Source organism: Pteropus medius, unplaced genomic scaffold (assembly GCF_902729225.1).
Source record: "Pteropus medius unplaced genomic scaffold, Ma_sr-lr_union100, whole genome shotgun sequence".
NCBI classification, from domain to species: Eukaryota; Metazoa; Chordata; class Mammalia; order Chiroptera; family Pteropodidae; genus Pteropus; species Pteropus medius.
The window spans coordinates 360,209-387,176 of record NW_024347731.1 but is presented as its reverse complement, the minus strand read 5'-3'; the positions used below and the strand labels follow the sequence as shown (position 1 = coordinate 387,176).

At 34.9% G+C, this 26,968-nt stretch overlaps 1 protein-coding gene across 4 annotated transcripts in view; it reads right to left on the bottom strand.

Moving 5' to 3' along the window:
* Nucleotides 1-26,968, bottom strand: part of NNT (nicotinamide nucleotide transhydrogenase) — an 85,518-nt gene that overhangs the window by 27,156 nt on the left and 31,394 nt on the right. For all 4 annotated transcript variants that reach the window (XM_039877090.1, XM_039877089.1, XM_039877088.1 and 1 more), the window contains exons 8-17: nucleotides 15,125-15,258; nucleotides 14,649-14,840; nucleotides 13,918-14,071; nucleotides 11,074-11,235; nucleotides 9,940-10,050; nucleotides 8,962-9,107; nucleotides 7,592-7,787; nucleotides 5,725-5,958; nucleotides 4,461-4,621; nucleotides 1,789-1,968 (exon numbers count right to left, since the gene is read on the bottom strand). In XM_039877090.1, coding sequence (XP_039733024.1) covers nucleotides 1,789-1,968; nucleotides 4,461-4,621; nucleotides 5,725-5,958; nucleotides 7,592-7,787; nucleotides 8,962-9,107; nucleotides 9,940-10,050; nucleotides 11,074-11,235; nucleotides 13,918-14,071; nucleotides 14,649-14,840; nucleotides 15,125-15,258 — 1,670 coding nt within the window. The remainder of the gene's footprint in view (nucleotides 1-1,788; nucleotides 1,969-4,460; nucleotides 4,622-5,724; nucleotides 5,959-7,591; nucleotides 7,788-8,961; nucleotides 9,108-9,939; nucleotides 10,051-11,073; nucleotides 11,236-13,917; nucleotides 14,072-14,648; nucleotides 14,841-15,124; nucleotides 15,259-26,968) is intronic.

The window sequence follows — 26,968 nt, the reverse complement described above, 5'->3', positions numbered from 1 at the left end:
AACAGATCAAGAAATAGAAAAGAATAGAAAAAATAAAAGAAAGATGATATAATTACAGCACTACACGTAGAAAAGAATACTTTCAACTAGTATCTCTTACTACCTTATTCTAGTTGCTTTTATAGAACTGCTTCAGTAAAAGTTACTGTAGTTACTATAACCATCAATAATATAAGAAACTAAATGGTGAAGGCAAAGAAGAGGAAATAAAAAAGACAAAGACACGCAGAAATTTGGGAAATACTATTAATAAATTTAAGAACCTAAAGAAAACCATTAAAGAAAAAAAAAAGATAAAGGCCAGAAGTATCCATGACAACACTCCAAGAACTAGATAGAAGTCTTCCCTCCTCTCCCCATATCAGGATGCCACTAGCTTTGTTAAAATTCAAATCCTCTCATTTAATTTCAAAATCAGTATTTAACCAACCAAAAGAATTCATGAAAATCTGCTGCCCCCTGCTGTTCATTCAAATTCACCAAATGATGCAAAGTCAAACTAAGGATTAAAGTTCATTTTTAGAGGAAACTATTTCTAATACAATTGAATAATTTTCTTCTTCTTCATAAACATTTGTTTTAAAAAACCCGAAAGCCTGACATTTTTCAAATAGGAAACACAGACCTCCACTTTTCCAAATTTCCTGAACAACTTGGGGGATTTAATTTTGAAAGTTCTTAGCTTGTTTTGAGCTCAAGGTATCAAATCCTTTGTTTTACAATATGACCAAAGAAAACTAATTTTTTATTATAAAAAATAACTTCAACATTCAATTTGCTGTGAGTTTTTCAATTAAAATGTAAGAGAAATTCTGAGTTGTAAAATAGGGGGGTTTTTTATAAAAGAATGAAGGTGGGGTATATATCTTTTTTCTGAATTATTAATCAGTATAAAGGTCACAATCTGATTTTACTGTTTCATGTTTATTTTTTATCTTTTCACAGTCATCCAAAACTATTATTTAGAGAATAATATCTATAATTAAGAAAAGGTTGGTAGTCAAATCTTTAACTATTTGCAGGATACCTTCCTGCCATCAAGAAAAGAAGTGAAAACAAAAAGCTAAAAAGTATTTATCTTGTTGTTTTTTTTCTTTTCATTTTTTTTAATCATTCTGACCATGAAACTTGAAGACAGGCACTCTCACAGAGGACCAGCAGGAATGTAAATGCAGCAAGCTTTCTGGAAACAACACAGCAATAAGTAGAAAGAGCCCATGAAAATAAGCACACCCTTTCACTCCAGGAATTGACCCTAAGACAAAAATCAGAAGTGCCAAAGATGTATTTAAGTACAAAGAGTAATAAAAACCAAACAACCTAACACATACAGCATTAAAGAAAAAGCAAATAAATTTTGTATATCAATATGATGGATTAGTATGAGGTCCCTTAAAATAAAATTTAAAAAGCATTTTTAATGATAAAAATGGCAATAGTTCGTAAGATTTTTTAAAAATAAATATAAAACAGTGTACATGATCAGACAAGTGAAATATGCAAATATGTAGTACCCAAAGAAAAAGAATAGAAGGAGATAAACCCAAATCGTAACTATTTATCTCTAGATGGAAGGAGTCAGATTTTTGTTTTTCTATTTAATTCTCCTAATTATCTACACTTGGGTACTTTAAAAGCAGTCTTGCAAATTTATTTGAACTATACACTCTTAAATTTCTGATGAAGAGAATAAAAACTGAGTCATTTTTACTGCAAATTAAAGAAATGACAGATGCATCCTTATTTGCAGAACACCATTTCCTTTTCTTTCAAACACATATTTCTTACCACACACATGATGTAGGACAGGATAGCACCAGAGGAGCCAATAAGTGCGCCCACGATGGTCAGCAGGTTATTGTTGAGCAGGAAGCCCTCCGCACACAGGGCCCAGCCTGAGTAGCTATTCAGCACAGTGATGACGACGGGCATGTCAGCACCGCCGATAGCAGCCGTCAAAGTCACGCCCTAGGATGAAAAGCAAAGCATAACTCAGAATTAATAAAATGAAAATAAAACCTCTAACACTGAACACCTTGGTTCTTAATCATTCGTTTTTCCAATTAATATATTTATATATGAAGTCCACCAAGCACCTATCTGACCAACTCTCCTGCAGATATAACAAATATTAATACTGAATTACCTCCCCCACCCCCCACCAAAAACAATCCCTAACTCTCTAAAAGACAGTGATGAAAAGCAGGCAAAAACTGGAGAGAGGTCTACACTTGGAAAAAAGTAACAGCACTGAAGGAATTTCCAAGGGGCGTAAGCCTCGGGCAGACTCCTGTCGGTGCCAAGTGAAACGGCTAAAACTAAAATATAAGCCCACAGTTTTACTAGTTTGAAGATCCAAGGATAAGATTTAGGGTGACTTAAGTAGTTAGAAAGTAAGAAGGGAAATTCTGCAAAGAAGTAAGCTAGAGAAAGAAAGCCCCAAACTCTGTGTATAAACTCTGCCCAAATCTCTGGCTGACACCTGAACTAGGTATATGTGGGCTGATTCCAAACAATTCTGTTAAGGATTAAAAAAAAAAAGAAGAAGAAGATTGAATCTGCCCCCTACCATAAATTTCAAACCAGAGTTTGAAATTTAGATCCAGTCAAACAAGCTGCCTACAAAAACAAATAAATAAAAAATAATAATCAATACACTTTGGAGGAATATAACAGAATCCAAGGTCTCTATAATATATCATTCAAAATGTCCACGATGCAACCCAAAATCACTAAACACAGGAAAGGAAAAGGTGTGGTGTCGAGAAATATTTTTGCTTTTTAATTCACACACTCTTACATATTTTGAGTTTGTGACGATGGGAACGTATTCATGTATTACTGTAGTCAAAAGCAATTAAATTAGTCCACAAAATATTTTATCTTACTCAGACATTCTCATAGAGATATTAAGTATCTTTTAAACATCAAATTCACCTCTTCTCAAAAATAACAATTATTTTTCTTTTTTCAGTTTTAAATGGAGTTTACAACACTAAAAGATAAAGGGTTGCTGACAAGCACAGTAACAGATGGACATCTGACTGGCTGAGGCATTATCCTGGACACACTTTTTTTGTGTATCCTCCGTTCCTAGCATTCAGACACAGAGCCCCTGCTGCGCAGTGTAAGAACATCTGAAGAGGCTGTATCAGAGTGAAGCTGTTTAACAGACTGAACCTTTTTAGTAAATATGTTCCATAGGAAAACAGTTGAACTGCTGAACTGGCAGGGTAGAAGGCAACTCCACTAAACACTGCAGTTAAAGCCCCCACTTTAGTGTAGTTTCACCCCTGCTATCTGCATGCATGACACAGGAACAATATTTAAAGATAAAAGAGGCACTCTGTGGCAACCACAGCAATCAAAAATAATAATTCTTGAAGTTTTATATTTCAATGGTTCAGGTTTGAGATTGTCTTTTTTTTACCTCTACTGCCCTATTAGATTTTTTAAAAATCAAAACTGTTTTTCTTTTGTTTAAAATAAAACAAAAATCAGTGCTATATAAGTCAGAATAAAATTAGATCATCAGTAGTCATATAAATATAGAATTTTAAGTTATTTTTCAGTGTTCCAAACGTTCTACATTGAAATCACGGCCTGACTCAGGATTACATAAAAATCAGTATCATTGTAACACTGTTAATCTTGTGTTTCTAAACCAAGCAGCCAGTAAGTGTTTGATAAGCAATCACTGTACGTCTAACTTTGTGCTAAGCACTGTAAATTATTTTAAAAACTTAAAACATAAACCTTGTATATAAAGTATATAATAGACAAGTTGAACAAGAAGCAATTTGTTAACAACACAAAGCTGTATGCAACAGCATTATGTACTGATAAAATAAAATGTTAAATTGTAATATATACACAACTGTGTAATATATATAAAAAATACTGTATGTATCAATATATTAAATGCAGAAAGTAGAGAGGAAGAGGAGGATTAACCTATCACGAAAGGCTTCACTGAACTAACTCCCTTACTGAACACACAGAGTTTATTCACTGCATTTCATTTAATTATTTGACTTGGTAGCACAGTTTCTAATGGTGAGAGCAACTAATGGGCAGGGACTATCTTACGCTTATTACATAAACCCCAAAGTGCTATTCTGTAGGTCTTGTCACACAGCAGGCACGAAATGAATGGAATTTAAATGCTTTGCCTTTTTAAAATTCCTATTCACCAACACATTCATCCAGTGAAAAGATTCCACAGCAATAAAGATGTTACATGTGACAACTTGAAAGGAAATATTAAGTGGTGAAAAAGTGATTTTTTCTTACACTTTTCTACATTTTCCAGATTCTAAAAAGATAAACAAGTAACATCATTTTAAAGCATATTTATTTCCTCAGTGGTCTTTAAGAAATAGAAATATGATTAGACAGTAGTCTAACAAAATACTCCCAGTTCCTTGCTTGGTATGTGCTTTCCATCTCTGGCTTCTTACCATGATAGCAGAGAGAGCCGACACAGAGCCTAGACAGACAATGCCCGTGGTAAAGCTGGGGTCCATCATGAATGGGATCATTCCACCCACACTAGCAGCCAGCAGGCCTGCATTGAGTGCATGCCTTCCGGGGAGCAGGAGAGGGGCAGATTTCAGAATACCTAGAACCAAGCACATGGCAGTCAGAATCTACTAGGATGTGTAATAAGAAATCCCCACACATACTCTTACGTATGTCATTTAATCCTACACTACCAAAATATAACATTAGAATTAAAACTGGTATTTAAAATATCCCTTTCTATCACCAGATACTGAAACATAAAAGCAAATCAGAGTTCTTACACATAGCAAATATTAACAGAAATAAGAAAAGTATGGCTCGACTTAACTGTTCTTTACTCTGATCATACTATTTCTTTACTCTTTGTCATGAAACCTTGAAAAGTCACTTTTTTCCCATAGGACCAACAGAGGAGTTATTCAGTGTGGTTTTATTTATTTAAAACTTCAAAACAAAGTCCTAGCATTTTTGATTCTATTAACTGATCCCAAGTGAGTAGCATCTGATTAGCCAGTTGTCTCTAAAGCATGAGACAAAAATGTCATAGGCTTGAAGATCTTTTTGTGGTTTTTAAGTTTCATGGAAGTTCCCCACTTAATTTTAATGACTTGATTACTGAGAGATAAGATCACATTTTTAAATCACAACTAGTTCATCTGGAGACTCCCTTTTCAGGAGAACACTGAAAGCAGCCTACGTGGGTATTTTTTCCCTCCACTCCTATTTTCATGATTGGCTTCAGCAATAGCAAAGTTGCCAAACTGGAGCCCTAAAATCTGTATTTGTTTTCAAGATAAGTACTGTATACTAATCACACAAACTTATTGAATAAGCTTCTCTCTAGTTTGGAAAATGTATAAAGTTCATTTCTGTGAACTCCACACAGGCATCTCTAACCAAGGATAATGATATTACTTTGTTCATTTGCATTACCAAACGTCAACTAGTCCCTCTCTAAAATTTCTGTGTACTAGTTCTGTCCCTAGAAGAAATAGCTTCAAAGCTTTATGAGTATGAGATTAACAAGGATCAATAAAAGGAAGCCATCTTTATGGAGAGAAGAAATTTATATATTTCTGAGTGATATACAAACTCTTCACCTAACAGATTCTACTGTTAAGCTATTTTCTGATATTCAAATGGACACCTAAACCCCCTAAACAATAGATATTTACCTCTACGTTATATTGAATCACTTACCCTGCAATTTTCCATAGGCAATAAGAGACCCACTAAATGTGACACCACCAATGTAAGTACCGAGGTAGGCCACGATCTTGGTGAGATTTGCTGCTGGATCCATAGCAAAATGTGGATATTCTATAATATACTCAGCTATGCAAGTAAGCACAGCTGCCAAGCCTACTAAACTGTGGAAAGCAGCAACTAACTGAGGTAAATCAGAAATCTGGATGCGCTTGGCAATTGTCAATCCTGTTGGGAAATGAAGGTCAAAGAGAAATTAAAACTTGACAGACCCTTGGGAAGTAAACACAATGAAGACTACACCTAAGAGTTCCATCCTTGTCATCAATAAATACCTGCTTCCTAGTATGGGCAAAATATATTCTATAGGGACTATACAAGAGGCAAGGTCACTGGACATATATACCTTTGCAGAAGAGTAGGTTTTCTCAACACATCTAACTAAGGCCCAACTCCGAAGAACCCAAACACACAGCACCATCGCATGCCTCTTCCCCTCCAACCTTCAAACACCCCCAGCCAACCGCATCTTCAAATTACTTAAACCTCCAATTAAACCTCTTTAAATTCTCCGCGTGGAATGAATAATCCAGGCCCTCTTCCCCATAAGCCAACACTTGTTCCTGAACACCCAGAAATAGCTGGAATATAAAGAAGGCCTAGGTTTTTAGGTAGGTGGGCGTGAGCCAATCCCAAAAGTAAAAAAAAATGCAAATATTTGTGCAGTAAATATCCAAATTAGGAGACTCTAAAGGAGTTGCATGGCTCCAGGTGGGTGATATAGAAGGGGTGGGGCTCAGGATATTTGCTAAGATCATATCTAAAGGTTTTCCCGCCATGAACCTACAGCACAGGCATTCTCCTTCATGTGCTTTCTAGGCACTGCCAAAAAAGGACTCAAAGCTTCCCTGGGGAAGCATGGAAGGGGGCTGAAGCTAATGTTGTGCTGGTAAATGTTTAACCACCAGCTCCTCAGGATAATAGATACGTGAGTTTTTACTGATATACAGATATGCAGCACACAATTTTCAAATAATAATAAAATATACATTACTCTTTATTGTAAACTCTACATAGCCAATTGATTTTCACAGAAGGCTTTTGTTAATTTTTGCCAGTCTCTTGTATCTGTACCCAACCTAGTGTTTGCAACCGATGAATGAGCGACATTCCCACATGAATGCTGGTTAATATTTTTGTTTACATTAACGAGTAAGACGAAAGTGAAACAACGAGATATATAAGAGAATGTCGCTCATTGTCAACCATGTGAGTGACAACTTCATTGAACCTGCTATAGTTTTCAAATACGAGAAGAATATTTGCTCAATTTTGGGAGCTAGTCACAATGTAACGGCTACAGACACAACATATTTTTAACTTTAAGCTGCATTATTAACAATTTCTCCATCACTTTCTTAAGTCTGGGCAATCGACAAAACAATAAATGAAACCCAGATTTGTAGAATTTGTTGATTTCCATGGCACAAATACAACTACCATGGCCACCTTCAAGCTACCAATGTGATGTCATTAAATATTGAGCTGGGGAGAGATGTACAGTAGCTCACCATTACATAGTATTTCTACCATACGGATACAATAAACATGGATAACCTCAAGAGCAGAGATAATAAAAGCTAATAAATTAATTAGAAAGTTATGGATAGTATTATTACTTTTATTTCTAATATAATTTATTTATTTTATTTTGGTGAAAAGTAATCCTAATCGGTATAATTCTCATTCAGACACAAACATTTTAAAACATTGAATTGAGTATGTACATCAACCGAATCAAAAGAATGGGCTAAAAAACGGGCATGGGTTCACATAAAGGCAGAAACCCACAAGTGCTTACCAATGGTACCGCCCAAAGCCATGGCTCCAGACATCTGAGCTAACAATTCTGGGCTCGGGTTTAGGCCTCCAAGGGTGGCTGCCAGGCCTCCAGACACCCCAATCATTCCCAGTGCATTGCCAAGACGAGCTGTTCCCTGGGTGGAAAGGCCAGCCAGGGCACCAACACAGCACAGTCCTGAGCCCAGGTACATGATCTTTTCAAAGAAAAGGGAAGAGAGAAAGAGAGAGGCTATCAAAACTTTCAGTGTTATCATAGAGAGGCCCTCTCTTGAGATGATTCTCTGAGGACAATTTTAAATTCGGAATATAGAGGGATCAGCATGTGCTCTTTAAATATTTCAACATACATACGTTCCTATCCATTAGGGAAATTAAATACTTTCAATTGTACTTGCAATTATACCATTTATGTAAAGTAAGTTCTTATGGATTTGAGAGCACACCAAATGCATAAATTCATTGTGGGATTCAGACCTGACCAAGTGCTATAAAGGTGCCAACTGCTGATGTTGTCAGTGCCAGGGACTGTGCCACAAGCTTTGCTTATGTTGTACTCAGTCCCACGGGATTCACAAGAGGGAAGAATCATCAATCTCATTTTGCAAAAGAGAAAACCGAAGCCTAAAGAGGTTACATCGTTTTTCCAAAGTCAAATGGTTAGTAAATAGCAAAATCTGGGCCAGACATGGGTCTCTCTGACTCACTGCTCCAACTTTTCTCAAAAAAGGTTTTGTTCACTCAACAAATGCTACATGTTGGAAACTGGAGGAATCCAGAGAGACATGATTTTTCTGCTGTCAGAGAGGGTGCAATCTAGTGACAGCTATTGAAAAGAAATGGAAAATACTGAGTTCAAAGTTTAGTCTCTATTATAATTATATTTAGACATGGAAATTTCGAAGTTCAACTTGATTGCTTGTTTTTCTATACAGTATTCATTTCCAAATTATCTTTTTTGAATGAATTGGCATAACATCTGGCAAGATTTGTAGGGGAAAAGTAAGAAAAAGGACAAATAGTATTTAATAACAGACATTTTTTTGAATTTTTTACTGATCATTTCATTAGATTCCTACAACAATCCAGCCAAGTACATAAAGGGGATACTAATAAACTTCTCGACTCTTTACACATGGAAAAACTTGGGGAAAAACAAGTAAACCCACATTTGCACATTCAGTTAGCAGGTAAATCTAGAATACAACATCCTAATTCTTAGGGTATAGGAAGGCTTTTATTTAACCAAGATGTTTCTAGAGTTACTGTTGTATTTGCTTGATAGAGCTTGAATATTGGTAATGATAATGTTAAATACAATTGGGAAAAAACTCAGTAGCGAAAATAGACACTTTCGAAAGAGCCTCTTACTTGCTCAATGTTATAACCACTGTAGAGGGCAGATAAATATCCTCCAACAAAGGTACCAGCAGGGAGCAGATACAGATAATTGTACTCTGGGGGATCGGTGGGACGCTTAAACATGTCCAGCATTCTCTGAGTCACCAGGAAGCCACCTTATTAAAGTAAATATAAACGAACAGATTATCTCATTGAGCAACATGATTTTTTAAAGTGCTACAACTTTTCTATTTAAGCACACTTTTATCATCTATGGATAAATATCATTTTAAGCAACATTTTAGAACCTCAAAATTATTTTATTACTCAAGCCAGTTCCATTGAGGGGGGAAAAAAGTACCTAAACTTGTTATCAGTGCAGAACCAGCTATTCCTGCATGACTAAAAGTAAACAGCCGTGTAAACAGCTTGGGAATGCAAACTATCAAAGGCCAGTATTTATTTTCTAATAGGTTATTCTGTTTGTTAAACTCTATAATAAATGACAAAGGAAAAAATTTCCATATCAACAGGCACTGGGTTTCTTAGACCCATTAAAGAATTTTTAACTACAAAATAGCATCAAATGGGTTTTGTGCACAAGGGATGTGCTAAGCTTCCAATGTTCAGAAACAAACAGAGGCCAGGGCAAGGCAACAGGCTAAAATTTTATCTAAAATTGTACTAATTTACAGATGTTATGGTGATAGAGCTCTAAGTCAACTTAATTTCAAACTATGCATTCAATAACTTTCCAGTTACTTGTAGCAAGACATTGTTTGTTTGTTTGTTTGGGAATACTAGAGGGTGGTTTTTATCAAAAGTTTCTAAAAATTACAGATGGGCAAAATAACTAATTTTCCTTCACAGAGAGCATTTACAATCTGAGCAAAACATTTTCTAAAGCACAAATTCTTAAAATCACAATGTTCATGTTATACTGGTTTATATTTGCTTCTTGTGTCTCCATTAATTATCGCACTCTGGCTTCTTTTACCATCATCGTACCTGCAATGTTGACTGAGGATATGAATGTAGCAAGAGCAGCAAGGCCCTCAGAAGTTGTGGAAGGATACAAATGTCCTCCCATCAGTGCCAACCCACCAACTGCAGTCAACCCTAGGAAGGAAGCATCGATGTGGTAAACAGTTATAGTGACACCGCCAAATCAAATGTCATAGCTGAAGGATCTCACAGGCACAGATTCGTAAAGGACAAAGTTCTCATACACCAGTCTCACTGAAGTACTATCATGGGCAAAGAGTTAAGAAAACTTTTTCTCCTTTTGCATAAGAATTTGACTTTCCTTTAACTTTCTATCTCTGTTCCCCTGCTAAAAGCATAAATCAATAAGGTTATGAGACAACACCCTGTATGGTAAAAAGGGACCGCTGGTGAATAAATTGCATCTGAACTGGAAGGAACTATTCATGAATTATAATCCATGATGGCGAAGCCATAGATTTGGGCTTTCCTTCTTAGAATTGGACATGTTCCCTGTGGAGGTCCTGAAAATCATGTCTATGGCAATGTTCTAAGAAACATTGACCGAGGCCATGAGGCTTCCAAGCAGGACAACTCCCACATCTGTCCAGTATGGGTCTCAATCCTCAGCTCTGAGCCCTCGTTGGGTGCCAGAGAGAACAGCTCCTGGGCAGTGGTGTGGACTGCTGCATGGATCACTATGAAGACTCACACAGAGAAAAATGCCTGATGGTAGCCTAGTAGCCAGCTGTGTTTCCTGTCCCATAAGCTTCCGGGTAAACTTGATGTCAGGTGTGGCCTACTGTAGACTTGTTAGGCTGAATGTTTTGCTAAGAACCCCAAAAGGATGCTGCAGCTGTGATTCTGCACTGGTTTCCAAATTTTGTCATAGGAGTCCTTTCTTTAAAGGAAATCATAACTAAAAGAAATAACAATGGCTCTGTACTGCTTGAAATGGAAGTAGCCTACACCCTGATACACTCCCTTAGCCTCTAACTTCCAACCCCACCCCTTTACCCTCTGAGAGCCCAAGTCACCACAACCACTACTTCAGATGCCAAGCCACACAATTTGAAAACAGACTTTATAGACCTCCTTGAAAGCACTACTATAAGCCCACGAAAACCTAAGATCAGAGAAAACAAGAGAGGAGCAAACCTGAGATTGCATTAGTCACAGACATCAGTGGTGAGTGGAGGGCAGGAGTCACTCCCCAGACTGTGTGGTAGCCCACAATGCCGGCCAAGCCAAAGGTGGTTACCATCTGGGAAAATGCTAAATTGGGAGCTGCAATGCCCAAACCCAATATCCCAGTGAGACCTAAAGAAAGAGAGGAAAGAGTGTGAGCTGACATCCAATTATCTCAGGAAGATTTAAAGCACACACATACCCACATATAAACAAACATGTGGAATAATGAATGCTTTTAAATTCTACACCTTTGCTAATAACGAGCAAGTTTCTTAGACATTTCATAATGGAGAAGAGGGGAAAAGGAGTTAAAGGTACTATGGACAAATCTCAACTTCTTGACCACCAACCTCCAACACAAAATAAATCGTAAAGATCTAGTAAAATTTATGAGTCACCTTAATAACAATATGTACATTTTCCCTTGAATGGTTTGTTTTCTTCTGTTTTAAGTTTCATTGACAATGCCACGTGTTTATACAAGTGTTTTTATTCCAGAATCACAGGCCTATAGAGGGTCTACCAAAGCATTTTCTACTTGGGCAAGACACACCTTCATAATTCAGGACTTTCGTGAGGCCAATTTTATGTCACTCCCAGATTTGGCTGAATAAGAAGGATTTGAAAAGAGTAGGAAGGATTTCATTCACTCCAGCACCTCCCCAAAACATATGGCTTCCACCCACCAGGGACAGAAGTTTTGCAATTGCTCCTGAATCTGGACTGGACTGCTGGCCAGGGCAGTCAGCTCCAGCCTCAACACCAGGTCAGCAAACAGGATTTTACAAAGAAAAGAAAAAAAATAATAAATTAAATTAAGAATGTGCAGAATACAGTCAGTTAGGAACATACATCTTTAATTATCACCTTTCCTGATACCAAACATGTGGACAGCTTTTTTGCAATAGAAGAAAGGGTTACCTAATGGTCAGTAAAAACAGAATAATGGGTGACCAGGGAGTGAGAATTAACTTTCCTGAATAAGATACTTTTCTTCCTTGGTATGAACTATTTCTTTATAAGTGGCACGGCTGGAATATCTAGGAACTGACATTAATTTACCTTAAATCATTCGATAAAACTGTAGTTTTAACTTAAATTTTCCTATCCACAAATAAGATTTCCAAAGTTCTAATGCATGGCCTGTTAACCATCTGTGGAGAGAGTTAGAGAGAATACTGTTTTGTGTTCTCAGTTAAAACATTAGAGAAGCTGTATAAGGCTGTGGTTAAGAATATCTTTTCTAAGCCAGGCTGCCTGGTTCAAATCCTGATTCTATTGCTTGCTAGCTTTGTGATCTCAGGCAAGTTACTTAACCTCTTTGTGCTACAGTATCCTTATCTGTAAAATTATTTACCCTTTTTGTCCTTGACTGAAAAAAGATAGAAACCACACTTCTGAATGTTTTCCTATCAACTATTTAATAAACTAATGTCTTTTCTATAATACATTTAATGTCAATTGTGCTATTTTTATAGTCTGTATAACAAGAAAAAGACGAAGCAGAGGAAAAAAAGGGCGAGAACAAATCAAATTCTTTGAAGAATGCCATTCAAATAAATTCCTAACACATATATAAAAAAAACAGTTGTTTTTATTATAAATGAGGAAATTTGAGGTAAAGAAAAACAAATATAAGGCCATCCTTTTATTCACTGAAATATTCCATTGTCATATCTATTAAAATGCAATCAATTTTGACTTAATGTAAGCAAAATCTAGAAAAATAAATCATCATACATGCTCGCTGTATTTCTTCATGAATTTCAAAGAGAAATGGAAATTTCCAATCCTACTGATAATACTCTCCATGTCTCCATGTACAATACAATAATCTGGTTTCTTTTTTTTAATAAGTAAGTGCAAATAGGGATGCTGCCCCATCTATTGACCACGTTCACAACTAGAGGGTTTTTTTGGTTATTCTGCTGAGACTTGCTCTTTATTGAAGGAGATTTAATACTTAGCTTTAAAACATCTGGACTCACTTGGGAATTAGGAGAATGCTGAAGCTACAAGAATTCTCTGTGACTGGTGCTGGTCCTTAATTCTTTATAGTTTGCTTTTGTTTTTGGCTCTAAGCAGATATAAACATTTTAATTCATTCTATGAAAAAGAAACCAATTTAAAATCAAATATTCACATTTCAGACTCTAACAGTTCATAGCCAGAATGAATATTTACCCTTATTTTACAATAATTCTTTAGTGTTTTCACAAAGATGAATTTGAAAAGAAAGAATTTATGTTAAATTGTAAAGAAGAGATAAACATTTAAAATTTAATTTTTTTACTAGGTGAATAACTTAGAATGTTAGTCAAAGAATCAAAGACTATATTTGTATTACAGTGCTTATTCTTCAATGTAAACATTTGGTTCCTCAGTCTTACCCAGCTGTGCGGATAATCAAGACTGATATTTTATAAACCATAAAGTAATAAACAAGTAAATAAATAAATAATCACATTTATGTGCACTTCACGCCAACACGCTCTGAGGTATGTCATGACTCAATGTATTTGATGTAGATAAAAATATTATATTTAAAATATTTTTTATAAAAAGAAAAGTATCAATAGCCTGTATATTATTTCACACATATTCATTCTAGTATTTAGCATAGTGCCTGTATCTCTTAGGGTAGACGATCAATACAATCTCCAATTCCACAGAAAAATTGCTTCTATCAGGCTCGATTCCTAATGAAATCCAAAGAAGGACAATGATATTTTATTTACTAATTTTGACAATTAATATACTACTTTCAAAATTCAGATAATCAGGACTAATCCTGATAAATGGGATCCTCACCTGCTGTATATGCAGAAGCCGTGGTCATCGTTTTCCTGAAGGGTGTAATAGTAGCCGCTTTTTCAGCTTCCAGCTCAGCCACTGTCTTCTGTTTTACTGGGGCACCTTGAGGAATATTTTTAGGTGTGGGAGCAGGGAAAATCACTTCACCATCCTAACAGAAATTAGAAGAAAAGCACTTTTTTAAAAAGTCAATCCAGTGTTTCAAAAACACAGAAAATAGCTATAATGTTGGGGAAAAAAAAACTTCTTTGAAAAATAATTTTATATAAATTCATATAATTTATAACAGTATTTTCTGTACATAATTAATACATGTGTATATAAATACATGTTTGTATTATGCATACATGCATAGATACATAATTTGTATGTGCATAGAACATATACAGAAGAATACAGATCAAGCCCTTAGAAGCAGAATAGTTAGAGAAATACTTTTTACTTTATTCAATTTTAATTTTTTGTTTTGTTTGTTTCCGTTTTTCAAATACAATGCATATTTTAGGTGAGTCACATAAAAATATATATATATATTTAGGTGTGTACATGACTTTGCAATATTTTTATTTAAATCGTTCTGCATTTTTAAACAATTTTTATTGGCATAAACTCAATACATCAATGCTTTATTAAAATATGTCTCAATTCCAAATAGGATTCTTCCATGAATAGAAATCATAAAATCAATTTAAAATGAAAACGCAGGAAAAACAAATCTCTTTACTTACCTTCATCACTACAGTTCCTCTAATGACATGACCCATTGTACCAAAGTCAAAGTCATCTTTCACTTCAAAATAAAAATTATCTTTGTCAGGGCTGATGGCCTTCAGGAGCTTGGTGATGTTATTGGAATACAGGGTGCTGGCTTGAGTAGCCATTCGGCTGGGAAGGTCCGTATAGCCTATGTGAGTAATTCCCTAAATGAATAAAAATATGGTCAGAAACATCTATTACTGTATGCTCACATTCTTTCTAGGACAATGCTTGGCCACAGTCAAGGCTAAGCTTTGAAATTCTATATCTTTATAAATACATACATATACTCATAAACAAATATATATTTCAAAAGGAGCTTTAAATGTGCCTATTTTTTATTTTAAAAAAATTCAGGCCTCAGTTAAATATTTAAAGAAATAAACACACTCACACAAATCACTAAGGATGTGAAAACTGGTTCATAGAAAGAAGCTTTTTGATATACCTTATGAACATACAGTTCTCCTGGCTTAGTGGTTTCAAAGTTTCCGCCAGCCTCAGCAGCTAAATCCACAACAACTGAGCCTTCCTTCATTGACTCGATCATTTCTTTACTAAATAAAACTGGAGCTTTTTTACCTAATGAAAATCAAAAAAAAAAAAAGTACAAATTATATTCATTTTTTAAAACTATATTTTAAGTGTTACCATAGTCTCTAGATACTCAGGAATTTGACATCTGAAATTTATTTAACTCTTTCAAGAGACCCCTAAAGTCCAGAACACAGGAGAGAATGGTCATTCTCCTAAGAAAACAGTGAGAGTGTGAGCTGCAGTGTGCAGGAGGAAGCCATTTAGCTAGCGAGAAACCCTCGCCATATGCTCAACACGGAAATCTCAGTGCTGCTCTTGGCAAATGGTTTACATCCAGTACCACTCTCATGATGACATAAACATTTTATTTGGGTTTTTTTTTTTTATGTATAATAAGCAATTAAAGAAACTATGTGCAGCCGAAGTGGACAATTCATGAAGATCACAAATATCAAGGGAATATTCAATAGTAATTTGTGAATTACAAAATAGAATATTTCTAATCATCTTAACAAACGTCAGCAGATATTTCTACATGCTATATTAACCTGCCTTACTTTAACACAGGATAACTTTGAGTAGAGTTAAGGAAGTACCATGAAACGAAAACAGGGGAATACCTGTTTCTCAACTCCACCACAACTCCAAAAGGCTTAGGCATCACTCATACACTTTTATTCACACTCAACAACTATTCTGTGCGTCTGGTGAGTCAAGCCCTATTCCTGGTGATGGAATATACTGGTAGATAAACAAAAGATCCCTATTCTCATGAAACATTCTCCTTATGAGATGTTTCACATTTTAAATTCATTCACTAATTTTTACACAGAAGATAAAGCACTGGATGTAAGGATTTTTCAAGCTAACATACATCTATGTGTTCGATGGGGGCCCACCCATTAGCATATTTTAGAGTTCAAGTTTCATAAATCGACATAAGTATGTAGGTCAAAGGGAAAAAGAGATAAACTGTGACATTGGTAGCAGGAAAGCAAAGAATTAATCCCATAATTACCTTTATGTCTTCTTTTGAAAGTTTTCAAATCTCTGTTCAGAGAATTTTAGTAAAAACACATTTTATAAATGAAAGCCTATCAAAATTTGCATTGTAATCTGTTTTTCAACCTACTTGATTGGAATAAATGTGATTCAAAAAAGAAAAAAACTTTTATAGCACACGTAAAAAAAAGTTGTAAATATGATACAAGTGAGTGTTTATATGGTACCTCCTTCTTTCTCAAAGTAAACTTTATATTTCCAAGATAAAGTCCAAATCCTAAACCTCCTTTTACTGAAGGCCTTCTCCCCTGGATTGGAGTGCTCTTTCTAACATCCTCTCTCATTACTGCCCCACTGGGACTTCTGCTCCAGTCACACGGGGCTGGCTGACACATGGTTTGTTAGATGATCTCTGGTCTCTCTTTTGAGTCTCCATGAAAGAGCAAGAATGAGGGGATTACTTTCCCCAAGACAACATCCTAAAGTCCTGATAGTTTCACCACTTCTCAAAATTCTCTTGTAAATATTCCTTTCTTCTACCCTCCCCACTGTAGTCCAACAAAGGCATCTTGAATATTTAAAACTTTACTCAGGCATAAGAATTTAGGGATGCAAACCATACAGATCTGAGGATTCTTCCCAAATAAAGATCTGTTCAGGTCTGCCGTGAGTTAAAACTGTGGATTATATGGTTGCATCCACACGAAGCGGCAAATTTAAAGTGCTAACCTGTACTCTCCAGGTATTTACTGTTATCACCCTCCCCACCTCAGGTCCAGAGACTCTTCTCGATTAACTAAACTCTTGTGTGTTACAGCTTTTCCTCCCACCTTATGTATACCCTCTAGTCTTAGGTTGACATGGCTTAAACTACTCTTTTGGCTATATCCAAATGAGCTTCAGGTGCACCCCCTTTGTCTTCTAACTGCGCCAACTTTACAGCCATTGCCTCGCAAATCTGATTTGGCATCTAATTTTTCCTGCCCTTGAAATTCTGAAATTTTTTCTTTCTTCTGAGTCATCTGTAGCTAAGGATCCATCTCTGGACTGTAATGCTACCCACTTTATATCAAGTGGCTAAAGCTATTTAAGCTCCCTAGAAAACATCCGATATACCACCAATTTGTCTTCTTTGATTTTACTCATTCAGGTTTTACAAATCGGTTATGCAGTTGCTAATACAACTTTAAACACACACACACCTACACACATTTGCATCTTAACAGAGGTTAAAGGTGTTCTATCCCTATTATCAGTATGAAATTCCATCACTTTTGAAAGGATAACATATTCTTTCACATAGAGTATTTATTTAGTGTGTAAGTCAAATGACTGGAGTTAAAAATGTTTACTTAATTCAAAGAGGAATATTGTAAAGACATGGAATTATTATAAGTAAAAAGCATGCAACAAAATAGTACATATATGATGTTCCCATTCAGTAAAAATAAAATGTATAAATACATACATAAATGTTTCACATATAGGTATATTTATATACATTAAATAGTACATATACTTAAAAGTTTCTATTAAATTCTATATAGTATAATGTTTAACAATACAAGTACCATTACCAGAATATCTTTGAGTGGTGAGGCTAATTTATTTTCTTCTTTGTACTTTTCTTTGTCTTCCAAGTTTTCTATAAAAGTTTGTTTTAATTTTATAATTTAAAAAGTTCAATAAACGCTATAGGGAATATAATGAATTTAACGGAGCAGCTGCCTTTAAGCATTCACATGTGGATTAATTTTTTGAAAATTCTGATAAGTGCAAAGATAAAAATTGAAAACAGAAGGGGAAAAAAAAACAGAGCCAAAAAAGAAGCAGGGTAGTACATAAAAGTTCCAAATAAACAAATCCTTAAAAGATTAGATCAAAAGAGAGAAAAAAAACTGAGAAGTCAGTTTCAAAATACTATCTTACCCTGATGGCCTATAAAAAGGTAATGTATGATAAATGTGGCATCACAAAACAAAACAAAAAGAATAAGATGATTCATTAGGTATGGGGGGGAGGGGGAATCTACCAAAACCTAATATCATACTGTGAATTAAACTCCACAGTCTATATAGATCAAAACTAATAAAAGAAGAGAAAGCAACACATAAAGAAAAAGAGAAAAAAAAAAAACCTTGGTGACTATCTCTCTAGTCTTTGGATTAAAAGGCTCTTCTTAAACAAAGCAGTGAGGAAAATTACAAAGGAAAACATCAATCGATTTAAATATAAAAATATTACGATCCTCAAAAAACACAAATATGACAAAAATATAATTAAAAGCTCACAGAAATTCAAATAAAACAAAACATTAATATCCTAATAGATAATTGAACAACAAATAAAAGTGGTCATTTCAAAGTTATTTGATAACAACTAAAGGAAAAAAAAAAGTCAAAACCTTCAGTAAGAATCAAAAACATTTGAGTACAAAAAGTGAGATACTTTTTTTCCCTCTCCAACTGAAAGAGTAAAAAAAATCATAATAATGTTGAAATAAAACAATTAGCTGGAAAGTCCACTGATGAGATTATGAACTGCACAATCTTTCAGGAAAGCATAATTTATCAAGCCTTTATCAACTGGCCAAAAATGTAATTCTACTTCTAAGATTTGATTAATCCTGGGGAAATGAATGAAAATAAAGACACAAGAATAATGCAGAAAAATGTTAGATCATTATTTTAATTGACAAAAACTAGAAATAAAACCCAACTTTGGGGGAACAGTTAAATAAAATACAGTACGTTCAGAAATAAGAAAATTCTACAAAACTATTAAAATATATTTACCAAGAGTTCTTAATGACATCATATTAAGGGGAAATTTTATGATATCATATTAAACGAGGAAAGTAAGAAAGATATTGTATTTTGATCTAACATGATAAAAAAAAGAATGAAAAGAGAGAAAATGGTAAAATGTTTTTTCACTTCAGTGGACCCTCTGTGCTATATTATGTTTTACCAAACAAAGCATCTTGCCATCAAAAACCACAGTCAAAACACAAAGGTGAGAGGAGAGTCTAGACAAAGTTCCGCGGAGGCGGTAGCAGGACCGGAAATGAACACAACAGACTGCGGCTTCCTGTGCCAACCTTTTGTGTACCGGATTACCCGAACGACATAATCCAAGTCATTTTAGTTTAGTCTGGCACGCATTGCTTTACCTTTTCTGACAACATCTGTACCCTACAGGTTGTTTATTTTGGCCTAACAATTAAACGATTTACATTCTCTGAGAGAGGAAATGGCAAATGGTGAAGGATGGCAGCAAACAAAGAGAAGACTGGCTCTTGTGAACACCAGTTTTAGGCAGAAATGGTAAAATGTTAATAGTATTTTTCACTGAGTAGAGGAATGATGGGAAGTTTTTATTGTCTACTTTGTAGTTTACAGCATTTCCAAAAAATTCACATACTATTTTTATTAAATAAATAAAAAAAATACTCATGCATAATCACAACTAGTTTCTGCTTTAGATTGAAGGCATAGATTAAAGAGTTGTACTAGAAAAATTAAAATAACTTAGAAATGCCATTAGACCTATCTATTTACTTAATAATTGAAAAGGCTTCACTCAAAGTAATCTGCCATCCCTGCTACAGCACATGAAGCTATACAGTTAGGACAGCCTTTCAAGACTGAGAATGGATAACAAACAGGAAAATGTGTACAGATTTTGTACAATATAGAACATAGAAAAGAATATATCCAATGTTTAATACAGATCCTTCAAATAAAAAAGAGGTATCCTATATACCCAAGAGAAAGTCTGGTGCAGGTCCTAGATACAAGAATTAAAGATCAATGGGCATATCAGGTGTTTTAAAACATAACTGTAGAAGAAATCAGAAGAGTTAATTTTTTTAAAAGGTAGATAAGAGAGGTATTTTTTAGAGGCACAATTGCGCTTTCCCCTCTTGACTGCTCGCTCCCATTAATTTTATCATTTATCTGCAAAAAGATGAGATATACAAAAAGACCAAGATTGTTACATTTCTTCAAATTACCTCCCTAAAAAAAAAAAAAAAAAAGTCACTACAACAGTAAAAAATAACAAGGAGAGAAAATTTTTAGAAATATATTTCCTGGTACCATACAAAATATAGATGAAAGATTTGGCATGATGTTCAACTTCAAGAAATATTTCTTGGTTCCTTCTGCTTAGTAGCTATTAAGTTCCCTAGTAAGTTTATTCAATTCACTCCCAAATGGGAGTTTATTTCTATAATTTTGCCAAAACAATTGTGGGACATCATTCACTGGCAGTCATCATTTAAATATCCATTCATTCATTGACTCAGTTAATACTTATTTAGTGCCTACAGTGTACAGGCTAGATGGGGGAGGAAAACTTTACTTATAGCTATGAGGTCTAATATTTTAAGCCTGAAATAGGCTGCATCCAAGGGTTAGTGAACAGTTTTATTACTAGAATAGCTGAGGTATTTAAAGCACTCATCTAAAATTTTAATTATAGTTTTCCAGGTGGTTGGCCATTACTTGGGGTTAGTAGGGATGTCACAAATTAGTATAAGGTATCTCTGAATCTCTGTGAGCACTGAGAATTGACTGTAGACAAAAAATGCCTCACACTCGTACCATTTCTAGATGTATGCATATAGTACTGTTATTCATACAAATTCATTCTTAAATGTAATTCAATTCATAGTTTTTTCATAATATATTTTCTCATTAATTGAATACTAAGAATGCAAATATAAAAGTATTAAAATTATAAACTTCTAGGAAAAATTACTCCTTTCTAAAAATAGCTTTAACAACTTATCGTTATGTAACGAAGGAATATATCACTGGCCTCGCTACAATACTAAATTCAAAATTAATGATTTAGTTTAAACTAAATACCAACAGCTAATAACTTACCAGCAAGTTTTACAATATATTATACCCCTCTGAACAAATCGAGCCTAACATGACCACCTGAAATCAATAAGTTCTCGGATTCTATCTTACTGGGAAAAAAAATGAAGCCTTCACAGACAACTTTAATGATATCAAAATAAAATAAAATAAAGAAATTAAGAGCAAACCACTAAAAATGTTAAGACCAACAAGACACCAAGATGAAATTTACCACAGAATTTTATGATTCCAAAGAGCATTTAGTATTATTCACTGGAATTATTCATTGGCATATAATCAGATGGGAAAATTTCTAACTTCCTGGCCTGTAAAGCATCAAATTAGACTGGCTTAGAAAAACTTCCTGCTTTAACAAGAATATGGTATATTTACCAATATAGTAGCAAAGAGATTAATAATATAAATTATAGAATACATTCATCCAAACCAAAATAGATTTCTCATGAACAAGTACTAGGAAGACAAGGATAATTTTTAATGTAATGTAATACTAAACACTGACTAAATGCAAAATAGAGCATATAAAGACATTCTGAACTACAGTATTTACACATTAGGAAATATCATCATAAGAATATAATTTTGCACTAAGCATTGTTGGTGTTTACCCAGCATCCATTTCCTCCTCTTGATTTCCATTTTCTCTACAAAGTCCATGCGCTTCAGGAGAAATGACCTCAGAAACTGCTCCAGAGGCAAGCCTGGCTGGGCTGAGTGACTGGTTCAGAAATCTAGGTGAAAGCCAAGGGCATCTATTGCCCTGCCTGCATGGATTGGTTCAGAAGTAGGTAGGCATGTCACCCAATTAAGGCCAATAAGAACAAGGGAAAATTTGCTAAGGGCTTCTGAAAAAGAAGTTTTCTTGCTCTTCAAGAAGAAGCCATCAGAACTGTCCTGTCTCATCCTCTGGATGTTGTGTTGTGCAAACTGGAGGCCTGGAACTGTTGCTGCCTTCTACCACTAAGGACGAAACCAACTCAAGAGGAGAGTGAAGCTGAGAGAGCACAAAGGAGCACAGCCAGAGTCCCATGCCGCACGAACCTGTCCATGGTTATAACTGGACTTTTTGCCGTTACAACCTCTCTTGTTTAAGGCAGATTGTGCTGGAATTTCTACTTCTGGCAGCCAAAGGCATCCTAATTGATATACACTAAAGGCTCTTTTGGAATTTCAAAATCACAAATCAGGTTAAGGTATTTGGTTTAAGCTATAAAAGTGATCTAGAAGAGGACAAAAGGAATTTTACACACATATGTATATATATGAAAAAAAGAGATGATTATGTAATTGATAGAATATGGCAAGAATATGCTGAATATTTGATCCATGGATCTAGTAGTTAATGGGTCTCTGATTTAGCCAGCCCTGTGGTACACAGAGCAATGTACCATTGCAACTCCTCCATGTCTATTAAAAATCACTAGAGGCTAACACAGCTGCGTTCATGAACATAAAGAGATTCTGACCTATCTTAAACAGTCAAGCAGAATACTTTATATGTGAGTTCCATCCCTGGAACTATGGGAAATTTTTCTCCACATAATAATTTGTTTAAGGAACCAGAGAGAACGTCATACTGGCAAAAACTTGGCTTTTGCAAATTGAATGCCTTGAGATACTTCTAAATGTAATGCCTACAAAATATGATTGATTGACAGGATATTTTAACGGACTGCATAAATCCCTAAAGATTTATTTAAAGAAGAAACCTAAAAACAAGCTTTTACCTAATAATTAAAGAATGCAATCCTTAAAAATTTATCTTAAAAATTTACCTCTAATAGCTGCAAGATTCTGTACAGGTAAAAATCAAAATTAATCAAGATCTTACTATGGCTTTATAAGCTATGAAAATCTTCACAAAACAACCTACCAAACTTAAATAGTAGCACAAATAAGGAAATACATGATATTCTTATATAAACAATAGCATCTTTGTGTTCCCTACAATACATGACAAAAGAGGCTTAAAAAATGGATATCTTCAAAATATTCAGATAAAAATCAAGTATGTTTCTCCACAGAGAAACCCATGCCAGACTGCCGCCTCATGGGTGCTGGATTTGTAACTTCATTAGAATGTCCATAGCCTGACAATCTCAGGGACCATCTTCGACCTTCCACATAATCCTGAGAGTATCTGGGCTTTTTACCGCAAAAGTCAATAAGCTTTTCAGTCCTGAGTACTTGAACTGTGCCCTCCGTAAAGTCATCTGTCGAAGCCCTAACCCCCTCAAAATGTGACTGTATTTGGAGGTAGAGACTTTAAAGAGGTGATGAAGTTAAAATGAGGCCATAGGATGGGCCTTAATCCAATCTGACTGATGTTCTTAAAACAAGAGGAAATGTGGACACAAAAAGTGACACTAAGACCATGTGAGGACATAGCAAGAAGAGGGCCATCTACCTACAAGCCAAGGAGAAAGGCTTGGAAGAAACCAAACCTGCCAACACCTTGACCATTGACATCTAGTCTCAACATTGTGAGAAAATAAATTTCTGTTGTTTAAGCCTCCCAGTCTGTGATATTTTGTTACAGCGGCCCTAGCAGGATAATACAATGTTCTTTTATTCCTGAGTACACAGTGAGGCAATAGTTCTCAGCTTCCCTCACAGTTAGGTTTGGCCATGTGACTAAGTCTCAACAAAAGAAAAGTGAGAGGGACTGGTGTGTGCCACTTCCAGGCATCCCACTCACGCTCCTCCATGTCCTTTTCCCTGTGACTGGCTGGAATAGACACAGTGCCCAGAGTGGCCTTCACAGCTTTATAATAATGATGGTGACATTGTTATACCTGAATATCCCAGCTGCCCATCAATATATCAGCTCTGAGCCATTATACACTTTTGGGTTAATCTGTCATAGCAACTAAACCACTCTAATACTGAAGCACAAGAAAAGATAGGGACAGTAAAACGAAGAAGATACAGAAATGCATATGGTGGGAAGTACTAGTTATTAGCAGTAACTCTATCGGGTGCTACTTCACCAAGGACAGCCTCAGCCTCCCAATCTTTTCTTACTCAGGAACTACCAGCAGGGGAACACAATGCTTCCCCATCTTGCAACATACTTTCAGAGAAAAAACAGACCAAACTAGAATATAATTCTATGTCATAAATTTTCCTAACAGAAGATTTCTTAAAGTTAGCCCACTCCCTAACTGTGCTCAAACATACTCTAAGAAGTCAAGGTTGATAAATGGCCATGGAAAACCACATTTTAGCATTCTCCTCATTATGACAAGTTGTCCTTGGTAGCTAAAAGCTACCAAGAGGTACGCAGACAACCAGTTGTTACCAATCTTTGGTAATGATGTTGCAACATTTAAGTATTTCTCTCTGCCTTTCAAAATTCTCAAAACCATGAAACTTTGTAGAAGTAATATTACAAAATTCTATACAACCATACTATACAACAGTACATTTAAGGGAGAGGAGGATGGTAGATGAATTAGATTACTCAGTAAAAAAAAAAAAAAAAAATCAGTAATTTTAAAAAAAGGTGGAAATCACTGGTCTATATAGTTTTGTCCTGTAAGATCGTAATGCTTACAAAAGAAGGAAAAGAACAACCTAAAAAAATAAATCTTGGGGGAACATTTCGTTTAGTTACCAAAACAATATTATCTTTGTTGAATTTCAAAAACGGAGAGTATATCACTATAATCAATGATTCTCTTGCCTAAAAAAACAAGTTTGAAAATTACTGTGGATTTATTCTTTTGCACTATATGTCTACTCCATGTGAAAGACGGATTCCAAGAGACAGGCAGCATCAAATGCAGAACCAGTGTTGATTTTCCAGGAGACTGTGAAATCTCTCAGATTGGGTCTCATATGCATAAGGCACTTGTATATCATGAGAAAACAACCCCCCTCTCAATTCTCCAGAGTCATGTAAAATGACCACAAAGGTCCTTTGAGGAGTCTATTCAACAGATACTAACCACTATAGATTAAAAAACAAAAGTACTATTACTCTTTTGGATAATATAGATTGTGCCTAAAAAGAGGTCCAAGTATATATGGCCCAAGGTATTACAATTTATAATCAAGCAATCGATATCTTCCTTCCTCATTAGATAGGACACTTTCTGACTCCTAAGCAGACCTTCCGCTACTTCCTAATTCTATCTCCTGAGAAGTCTAACTAACCACTTTATATTGCAAACTGGGCAAGTATCCCAGTTTTGATCATTTAAGAAAGTTAGGTTCCCAATCTTTTCAAAATTAGAATTGGCATACAATATGATATTAGTTTCAGGTGTACAACACAGTGATCCAACATTTATATACCATACAATGTGATCACCACACTAAGTCTAGTAAGCATCTGTCATCATGTTTATTTATCACACTATTATTGACTATTTTCCCCTTCCCCTTTTTTACCCATCCCCCGCTCCTCAGCTTCCTTCTGGAAACCAAGAGCTGGTTCTTTGTTTCTATGAGTCTGTTCTTGTTTTGTTTTGTTTGTTTGTTCATTTTGATTTTTTTTAATTCCACATATAAATGAAATCATATAGTTTTGTGTTTCTCTGTCTGACTTATTTCACTTAGCATAATATCCTCTAGGTCCATCCAGGCTGACACAAATGGCAGGATTTCATTCTTTTTTATTGCTGATTAATATTCCATTGTGTATATAGATACTACATCTTCTTTAGCCATTCATCTATCAATGGACACCTAGGTTGCTTCCATATCTTGGTTATTGTAAATGCTGCAATGAACATAGGGGTATCTTTTTGCATTAGTGGTTTTTTCCTTTGGATAAATAAGATAATGAATGATCAGAAGGAGAAATTGAGAAAACAATCCCATTTACAACTGTGTCGAAAAGAATAAAATACCTAGGAATACATTTAATCAAGCAGGTGAGAGACCTATACTCTGAAAATTGTAAGACATTAAAGAAAGAAATTGAAGATGACATAAATAAAAGGAAGGATATACCCTGCTCATGGATTGGAAGGATTAATATCATTAAAATGACCATATCTCCCAAAGCAATCCACAGATTCAATGCAATTCCTATCAAAATACCAATGGCATTCTTCCCAGAACTAAAATACATAATCCTAAGATTTACATAGAATCACAAAAGACCCCACATAGCCAAAGCAATCTTAAGAAAAAAGAACAGTTGGAGGTATCACATTCCTTGATTTCAAGCTATAATACAAAACTATAATAATCAAAACATATTGTACTGGCACACAAAAACAGATACATAGATCAATGGAACAGAATAGAAAGCTCATAAATAAACTCTCACTTATATGGTCAATTAATCTATGACAAAGTAGGCAAGAATATACAATGAAGAAATGATAGTCTCTTCAACAGTGGTGTTGGGAAAACTGGATATATGCAAAAAAAAAATGAAATTGAATGACTCTCTTAAACTATATACAAAAATAAACTCAAAATAAAGACATAAATATAAGACCTGAAAACTCCCAGAAAACTCCCAGAAAAAACTATAAGTAATAAACTATTTGACATCAGTCTAACACCTTTTTAAATATATCCTCTTGAGCAAGGGAAACGAAAGCAAAAATAAACAAATGAGACTTCATCAAACTAAAAAGCTTCTGCACAGAGAAGGAAACTATCGGCAAAATAAAAATACAACCTTTTGAATGGGAGAAGCTATTAGCAAATGACATTATCTGATAAGGGATTGATATCCAAAATATATAAGAAACTCATACAACTCAATAACAGAAAAAATAAACAATCCGATCAAAAAAAAATGGGCAGAGGACATTCAGAGATATTTTTCTAAAGAAGACATATAGATGGCAAACAGACAGATGAAAAGATCCTCTACAACACTAATCATCAGGAAAATG